Source organism: Artibeus jamaicensis, unplaced genomic scaffold (assembly GCF_021234435.1).
Source record: "Artibeus jamaicensis isolate MK-2021 breed Jamaican fruit bat unplaced genomic scaffold, CSHL_Jam_final contig_685, whole genome shotgun sequence".
NCBI lineage: Eukaryota > Metazoa > Chordata > Mammalia > Chiroptera > Phyllostomidae > Artibeus > Artibeus jamaicensis.
Window position 1 is genome coordinate 15,449,918 of NW_026521924.1, and position 9,225 is coordinate 15,459,142.

At 49.4% G+C, this 9,225-nt stretch overlaps 1 protein-coding gene across 3 annotated transcripts in view; it reads left to right on the forward strand.

Annotated features, from left to right (window-relative positions):
• TPX2 (TPX2 microtubule nucleation factor) overlaps window positions 1-1,009 on the forward strand; it is a 43,636-nt gene extending 42,627 nt beyond the window's left edge. For all 3 annotated transcript variants that reach the window (XM_037143183.2, XM_053671302.1, XM_053671303.1), the window contains one exon: window positions 195-1,009. In XM_037143183.2, the coding sequence (XP_036999078.2) occupies window positions 195-305 (111 nt within the window). In that variant the 3' untranslated portion in view covers window positions 306-1,009. The remainder of the gene's footprint in view (window positions 1-194) is intronic.
• Window positions 1,010-9,225: the final 8,216 nt, after the last annotated feature.

Sequence of the window (9,225 nt, forward strand, 5' to 3'; positions counted from 1 at the left end):
CTGAATAGAAACTACTTGGGCTCTTCAACTCATATGCTTTTCCATTATACTGTGTTGCCTTTTTTCCCCTCTCTTTGAGTATGTGACTGGGATCTGTAAAATTGTGCATACATTTTCTCAAGGGGGGAAAAAACCCATAAGCGCAGTTTTCTAACATCCTTATCAGTGGTAACTTTGTACCCCTTACTTTGCAGGTGCACAAGGCAAACCCAATACGCAAGTACCCGAGCGTGGAGATCAAGTCAAGTGAGCGGCCTCTGACTGTGCCTGTGTCTCCCAAATTCTCCACTCGGTTCCACTGCTGAACTCAGCTTCGAGCTGCGGGCGCAGCCTGGGAGCGGAGCCACATTTTCCATCGCGCCAGGGACTGCCTCCCTTTGTCCATCAGGGGCATGGAGAGAAGCCATTTCTTCAGACTGTTACCTACCCATGCCCGACAGAGCGTGCCCGACAGCTGCTGACTGTGTTGAGAACTGTGACCCTACATTGTTCAGGCTGATAGTGAGACTCAGCCCAAGTGTGTCTCGGTCAGACTCCATGTCGGTACTTCTTTGACCCATCAGTTGACCTTCAAAATGGGGTTTAACTTTGCCTAGGATGGAAAGTCTTTATATCAGCACAGTGTAATTTCTCTTGTCCCTTCCCTAACTGCCCCACCTTTTTTTTTCTATTTTAAATCAGAAAATAAAGACAGTTAAATATTGAGATAGGATTTAACTTACGGCTTCAAGGAGGAACAGTCAGTATATCAGATTCTTGCCTCTTCTCTCCACAAGATAAATTTAGAGTTAAGGGGCTCTTTGCCGTGAGGGGGAAGCCCCATGAGCTGCACGTGAGGAAGGAGACTGTGTGGGCTGGTGGGGACCCTCAGAGCGCCTGGCGAGCTGCAGGCCGAGTGCTGTCTAGGCCCGCTCTCCTGTCCTTGTGCTAATAGTGACGGGGAGCGCCCAGCGCACCTGTTAGGTCCTACAGTGACCCGGCTGGAATAAATATGTCTGTCTTCCCCTCCCTGGTTTTGTTATTTGATGTCTTAAAATTTGTCCAGTCCCTTTTTGAGGAAAAGGGTACTTTGAGAGGAAGGTTCGGGTAGCAGTAAAGTGCTTTGCAACTTTTTTCTGTTTTATGTCAGAGTGTCCTTCCGTACGTGTGGACTTCCTCCCAGGGAGCACCGCGAAGGCGGTCGTGTGTGCTGTACCTTCGCACAGACTGCGCCTTCTTCCCTAAATGTGCCTTTTCTCGTCTGGTGAACTCTTCCTTATAAGACTCAGCTCAAGAAAAATTTTTTCCATAAACCCTTCCTTGACCATCCGACCTCCCCAGATGAGGATGGCTGCTGCTTCGGGCCTGCCCAGTGCTTCTTCTGTGTGTCTAGTGCAGCAGCTACACCGCTGAAGCCCTTGGACTTGTTTACAAACCGGTAGAGACACAGATATCTAAAATTATCTCGGTTATCTCTCTATTTCTTGTAGCTGGCACAGCATCTTCTAGGTCCATATTAAAGAGTGTACTCTCTCTGAGACCTGACATTATTTATGAGCTCTGCTCTGTACCAGTCATATTCTGCCCAGGCCAAGTCCTATGCCCCGTGGGTAATATTAAACCTAGTTTATATTCCTTTCGTTTATTCACTCAATGACCATTGTGTACAAGCCATTGTAGATTTAGCAAGACATGACTTGCAGATCCCTGGGCCTCCTGAAGGCCCACAAACTGATGCAAAATACGGTTCCTTTTTCACTGCTTGGATGTGTGTGGCATACAGTTCCATAACTTCTTACGTAGTTCACTTAACAAATAATTTGGTGCCAACGTTATGTAACTTGGCATTGTGCTAGTCTCTGGGAATACAGCAGTGAACAAAAATAGAAGGCCTTGTCTTCACTGAGCTTACCTTTTATGGGGGAGACAGGTAATAAGCAAGGAACCATCCTGTTCTGTCAGGTGATAAACGTTTCCCCAACTCCTGTGTGGAGAACGGACGAGGGCAGGAGCCGCGGTGGGAGGTGGGAAATGGGGGCTGCAGAGGTGCTTCAGTGGTCTGCAAGCCGGGCGTGGCTCAGGCGGTGTGGTAGCGGCAGAGGGCGAGAAACGGTGGGATTCTGAACGTATTTGGAGGTTGTGACTGGCAGCACTTGCTGACGGATTGGATGTGCAGGGAGGGGGGAGTTGAGGAGGGCACCCAGGTAGCCACCAGAAACAGAGTTCTCCACCCCTTGTCCTCTGAGAAATCTAGTTCAGCCCCAGGCCTCTAATCTCCTGTGGATTCTCCGGGGGCTTCATTTTTCTTGTTTTTCTGGTTGCCTTTTGCTTTGGTTTTTCATTTTCTGTTCATTTGATCCCCTCTCCTGTATTGCTTTTCTCCCTGCCTATACCAGCCTTCCCCTTCTAACAGGTTGCTGTTGCTCATATTTCCATCTGGTATCGTTTTTCCTGCTGTCCATTTTTTGTTTTTGCTTGTTTCCAGTAGGAGAATAAATCTGGCCCTCGAGTGGAGGGGTTTGGAAAGAGCATTATTGAGAATTACAGACTCATGGGGTCCCTTCTGCCCATTTGCTTCACTCAGCATTATCTCCTCCAAACACATCTGTGTCAGAGTGGTTATACATGACGGTCATTTAGCAGAGCAGATAGCTGGAAATTGAGACGCAGCTATCCATGGCCTCTTCCCAGAATTTCGTGGGTTCCCAGGGGCCCCCTGTTTCTCTGAGCACAGTCTGTAGTATCAGGTCCTCTCTGGGCTATCTCCCTTCACCGTTCTGGCACAGCCTCCCAGGTCCCCTGAAACTCCCAACTCCCCACTCTTTGCAGAGAAATTCAGCTTTATCCACTCAGGCCATGTCCTGCAAGGAGCCTCTCAGCACTCGGAGGCCGCTCTGCAAGTTTTCTAAACCAAGAACCTGGCCAGTAGGAATTGACTGAATTCTGAGAAATCTGGCCGTCACACTTCGCTTGGCAATTTCACAAAGTTCCTAGCTTATGTGCATTGTTGGAATTCCCACGCTCTCTGGAAAGGCCTCTGTTTTCTGTGTTGTTTTGACTTGGTCAAGGTTTCCCTTTGCTAAACTGAGCTAATTTAAACACTTAGAAGATCATTGTCCCCCCCTTACTCTGGTTGACTGGTTCTCGGGTAATTTAATTGCTTTGTTGCCACCTTGGCTGCTGTTTTACCGCTTGCTGGCTGTTTCCCACAGAGCTTGTCCCTGGGAGGTGGAGCTTGGGTGGTAGACGGGCAGCGGATGCAGTCACCCCATCAGTTAACAGAGATGAGACCTGTACACAAGGGGTTGGGAAACAGGATTGTATGGGACTGAGCAACATGAGACAGACGGGCAGAACAAGTGCACAGGGAGATTCTTGTTGGGGGCGAGGTGGCAGTTCTTAAAGATGTTTCTTTTTAAGTAAAAATTACAAAAGTAGTACTGCCTTTTGGGAACAAAATGATACTGATTATGTAGAACAAAACGGCAAACATCTCTTAACTTCCTCTATTCCCATTCCTCAGGAGAGACCCACAGTTAACAGTCGAGTATTCTTCCAGAAGGTATTTTTATGTATACACAGATTTATAGAGCATTTGTCTTTTTACAACAAAATGATTATAGCATTCTGCGTTTCAGTTTTAATTTGTTCTTTAAAAGGTTATGCATCCACATGGTTCAAAATTCAAAAGCTGCCAAGTAAAGCCTCCCACTTCTCCAGCCGCTCGCTCCCCTCCCGAGACATTGCTGCCGGGTGTCTTTTTCTGCAGAGATGGCTTCTGCATGTACGATTTCTACCCCTTCCCTCCTCTTTTACACAGAGTGTCATATTCTGTACCTCACTCTTCTCATGGTCCTCATTGAATGACGTGGTCAGGCTGCCACCGTGAGCCTGTCCTGGCTGGCTTCCCAGTTGAAGGCCGAAGCCTCTTAGGAGAATCTAGTGACATGGAAGCTGATCTGTAGTGGGGTCTTGTGCTCCACACCTTGTCCCAGGCTAGTGACCTCAGGTCCAAGGACTTGAGGGCAGGTCAGCAGCACCTGGGCTTTTAGCTCCCAGTTTGGCTGAGACTTGAGGGCTTGCCGGCTTGCATATCTGGTCAAACCTGTGTATCCCTTTAGGTAAATCTTGACATTGCTTTCTTTCCATGGACTTCCCTTCTGAATATCGTCTCCCAGGGAAGTTCCTCATTGCTGAGAGTAGCAGTTAAAAAAGCCATTAGCCACGCAGTGGGGCTCCGATTTCTGCACAGACAGGCTGAGTTACAGCTCGGTGGTACGGATCCAGGTAGGAGTTGGTCAACATTTGGAATCCTGAGCTGCCATCTGCCCTGCAGCCTGCTGGGATGGTCAGTTTAGACAACATATAAAGTTTCCTGGATACGGGTCAAGCCCAGGCCTATGGAAGGAGCAGGGAGGGTAAACTGTGTGGTGCTTTGGGCGGTGACGAAGGCGTAACCAGGGAGCTGACATGTTTGCTCTGGCGCCAAGAATTCCAGGACAATTTGTTATCCAGCTGAAGCCAATATAGTTGCACAAAAAAAGAAGCCGAGGGACAAAAGCATACTTTTTCCTTGTTGCCTTAGTCTTCTTGCATATCCACTCTTTTCTAGTCCTATATGGAATGTTACCCACATCGAAAATGTCTGGTGATATTTGCCATTCTCATGCAGGAGAGTAAGAGGCTGGGCTCAGGCCAGAGCCTGGCTTTTATGTGCCGAAGGTGTCAGCTTCCTGAAAGGGCTTGACAAATGCAGACTTCACTCGCAGAAACCACAGTTGGGGGGCAGGGGTAAAAGGCTTAGGGTTAGGAAAAGACTAGATTTTATTTAGGAACCGTTTCTCCAGGTTAAGCCTAACCTTAGCATATCCGTTGCCCTCTCCCCTTTCTTTAAACTTTCATTAGAAAGGAAATAAAACTGGATGTGTCTGATCTGCCGAGACTCACATAGTGATGGGACTGGTATCCCAAAGTCACGGGCAGGTGTGCGGATGTGCCAGCCTCGGTAGCCGAGTGCCGTGGTCCAGCTTGTCTGGGCACCAGTGGTATTTTCTCAGGTCTTTCAAGAGCAAAGGTGGGAGGTGTCGTTTGCAATCGGTCAAGACGTTGAATAGTCTGGTCGTAACTTGTGCTGTGAAAAGCAGTTTGGGCAGCATCGTTCAGGCTCGTGTGGTGGTAAAGAGATGACGTCTCTGGCCAACACTGACTGTCCCTTACAGGCACTCTGTCACTAAGTCCCTAGGAAATGACCTTAAATTTGCCCTGTGCAAAAATCTCACAGCGTTGTTATTTTCAGTTTTTAAATTGGGGTCTCCTGTTAATTGGATACAATTTGGAATATGCCTGGTAATAGGAAGAAAGAGAAGAAAAATCCATGCTCCCATCACTCATCTTGAACACTGGTGTTTCTTTGTTTAATCTCTTTTCTCCTCGTGTAAAACTTTAGTCTGTTTTTCTGCATTGTAGGTGTTTATATATAGTTTGTATGCTGCTTTTTTTTACTTACATAGCAGTAACTCAAATATTTTTTTATATTACTGCATACTTTGTAAATACCGATTTTAACAGCTGCATGCGTTCCATTGTTTTGAGTTTGCTTGTCTCTGTTGAAAATGCTTGTTTTGCAAAGGATTTTTTTTAAGACTCTATTTATAGGACAGATTTGTCTTTATTTGCTTCCCTCTAATGTATCATGTCTGTCTCAACTTTAAATGACTGTTTCCAACCACTTAGTTAAACTTTGTAAATAAAATATTAAAAGGAAATGTAATCCCCTCTCCAAAGCACAGTTAATGGCATCATTATCCTGGCATTCCCGTTTGCAAAGTGGAAAGTTCCCTTTGGCTGATGTGCTAGCGATGTTACTGGCATTCATGCCCCACGAAACGTTCATTGGCACCTAGCAGAGCCTCGCTGGAGAGGACTCTAGTTGTGTTCAAGTCTCGGAATGCTGCATCTCAGACACAGTGGGGTGTTACCTCTAAGCCTTCGAGACTTGGAAGAACGCCCTTCGTCCTAACATTAGCTGGGATTGCTTCGTGTCTTGGGGAAGAATCGGAGCAGGAATAGGATCTCCCCTCTGTCACTGACATAGTGTTCTAACGAGTCATTTCCCTGTTCTGGATCTTAGTTTCCACATCTGTCAAGTGCGGAGATTGAACTAGATTGATAAGGCTCCTTTCAGCATGAATATCTTCAGAACTTTTTTTTTTTTTTTCAAACTGTGTTCACTACACCAGCCCCACTTTTGTGTTAATATTTTTTCTATAACCAGCTACAAGAGGGCCCTTCTGGCAAACTCTCTGGCCCCTGGAGTTTCATTTGAACTTCAGCAAAGTATGTTGGAGACCGGTTTGCCATCGTGTTGAGGACTTTCCAAGGGTTATTCTGGAAGCAGAAATCTCTTCCAAATCACTGCAGGGGACCAATCCCTGAATAATGTCCTCTGACACACACGCATATTTTCTGCTGTTTCTCTTGACCTTGGAACTGGTTAAAGACTGCGCAGAATGTTCAGTGAATTCTTCCAGACGGTTGCCCGAAGTCCCTCCCATCCTTGGTGACTTCGAGGTGTGAAGTTAGCCAATGGCGGTTCTCCTGTCGTTGGAAGCAGCCAGAGGACATCACAGTCACACACGTGCCCTGCCTGGCTGTTCCTCTGTTTCTCCCCATGGCGGTTTAGTCCGTACAGGGTTTGTGGTCACAGGGCCTCAGCTTATTTGAGGACAAGTGTCACAGGGTTCAGGAGAGACGAGATGAGGTGGAGGGATGAGCCCTAGATCAGGAACTGCAAGAGTGCTTTCTGGCTTTGTGACCTTGAATTGTGACCTGTGACCAGGTCATTTGAGTTCTCTGTGCCTCAGTCTCCTCGTCTTAGAAGTTGCGATTATGTTTCTGGGAAGGACTTCCCTCCAGCCCTGTGTTATGATCTCCCAGCTTCAGCAGGACCCAGCTGTGTACTCTGGGCAGCAGTGACCACTGTTGTGTTGGGCACTCACTTATGCCTGTCGGGCAGTGTGACTCAGCCACGTATTCACTAGTAATTGTCTGCGAGTATGTGTCACCAGGGGTTGCCAGAACCCCCTGCTATTTACTCAAAGCTAACAGCCTAACAGGACAGAGCCTCAGGTGCCATGTATGACACCAGCTAAAGAAGCGGGGAGACTTCTCGGGGAGGGGGCTGCATGGGAGTCCGTGCAAGAAAGGCACAGGGTTTGAACTGGGCTTGTAGAAATCTCGTTCTTAATGGCTGGAGCTCGGCGTCTATACCGCAGGCTCGCTGGTCTTATCTGCTCATTAACCGTTTTGTCTCACCATTTGTCACTTCAGAATAGAAGATGAATACAGGAAGCAACAGAGCAAGCAGTCAGAAGTCGGGAGGAGCTGCCACTGCTGCCCCCTTTCACCGAACAGCTTAACTTTTTGTGGCCTCCCTCTCCCGAAACACCAGCTGTGCTGACAGCGGGGTCGGCCATTTGTGTTTTCCTCAGCAAGTGCCCAAACCCTCCTCCACACTCAGAGGCCTCTCGGGAACGGGTGGGGGTTGGCAGGCTGGACTTTTGGCAACTGGGGCTGGGGACTTGTCTCAGGGACAGCGGTCCTCAGAGTGTGGCTTGGGGACCGGCAGACCAGCATCACCGGAACTAGAAATGCCAGTTCTCTAGCCCCGCTCCGGACCCCCTGAGTCAGGCATTCTGGCAGCAATGTGTGTGTTAACAAGCCCTCCTGGGGGGCTGCGATGCACGCCCAAGCACAAGGACCGCTGCGCCAGGAGAGGGCCCTGCAGGTCTCCCAGCTCGAAGGTCTCTCTGGGCAGGGAGCCAGCAGCTGTTCTCTCCTGTGACCCTCAGTGCCCGGGCCAAGCAAGAGCCAGTCTAGAGGGTGACACCTCTCCCCTCCAGAGCTCCCTGGGGAGGTACCTTTGTGCATGTCACCCAGGAGAGCTGCCGAGTTTGCTGAGTAGGTCTTTTTTTAAAAATTTATTTATTTACCTTTAGAGGGGAAGGGAAGGAGAGAGGGAGAGAAACATCAATGTATGGTTGCCTTTCATGCATCCCCTGCTGGGAACTGGCCTGCAGGGAACCTGCCTGCAACCCAGGCATGTGCCCTGACTGGGAATTGAACCACGATTGTCTGGTTCGCAGGCCTGAGCTCAATCCACTGAGCTACACCAGCCAGGGCTTCTGAGTAGGTCTTTATCTCCTTTTGCAGAGTCCTTAACCAAGACTGTGTGGCCAGCATGAAGATGGAGGGAAGAATGCTTTTTCATATGTCCTTCTGAAAAGTCATATGACAGATAAGGAGACTGAGGCTCAGAGTTTAAGTTATTTTCCGGAAGTTCACAGTGCTAGTAAGTGGCAGAGTCAGAATCCGGACCCAGGTCTCCCTGTCCCCAAGCGCCCTGTCCACCACATCCGTGGCGTCCCTTGAGTGGAGCCAGCTGCAGGCTTTGTCATTAGGGATTGCCAGAAGCCCCTGCTTTTTACCCAAAACTAGCAGTCTGGCAGGACAGGGCCACAGCTGCTCGTTAACAAGCCAGTGACAGGAGCCGGGAGACTCCTCCCGGAGGAGGCCACCCAGGACACCCTGCGCTCTCCTGGCTCTTTTTAGAATCAAGTGGCCTTCGATCGAAGACCCCCCCCCCACAGGCAAAGAAGAGATTGTCACCCTCCAGGACCAGCGACTCCAGACCTGGGAGCACATGTCTCCCTCGTGAAGGCTGTAGTCTGGGCCAGGGCCGGCCCTGAACTCTTGACCATGCTGCAGAACCTCCAGCTAAGCTTCCCAGAGGCTGGGAGGCAGGTCCTCTCCTCAATTTCACACAGCAGGCATCTCCTCAGACCTTTCCGGATGCTTGGGTTCCTGTCAGGGATGTGGTGGCTGCCAGTCAATTAAGTCACAGGCCTCAGCAGGCCTAAGTGCCAGCCAAGGTGGCCAGCGTGCCAAGCGCTGACCGCTGGAAGGTGCTCCGCCCGGCCCACTCATCCTTTATTTGGACACCCCGGGCACCCACACAGGCCCTCTCCTCCCAGCAGCCGCTCGGAGCCCGCCGTGCACCCCCTGGTTCTTATGGTAACTCAGTTTAGCAAACGGACCTCAGTTTTATAAATAGCACCATGGTGGGCGGGGGAGCTGGCCTCTGCCCCCAGGGACAAAAGACACATTCCCCACTTTTGGAGTCATTTCCTGGGGTCGAGTGACAGGAGGGACTTCTGGGGCAGATAAAGCCCAGTTACGCTCAACAAC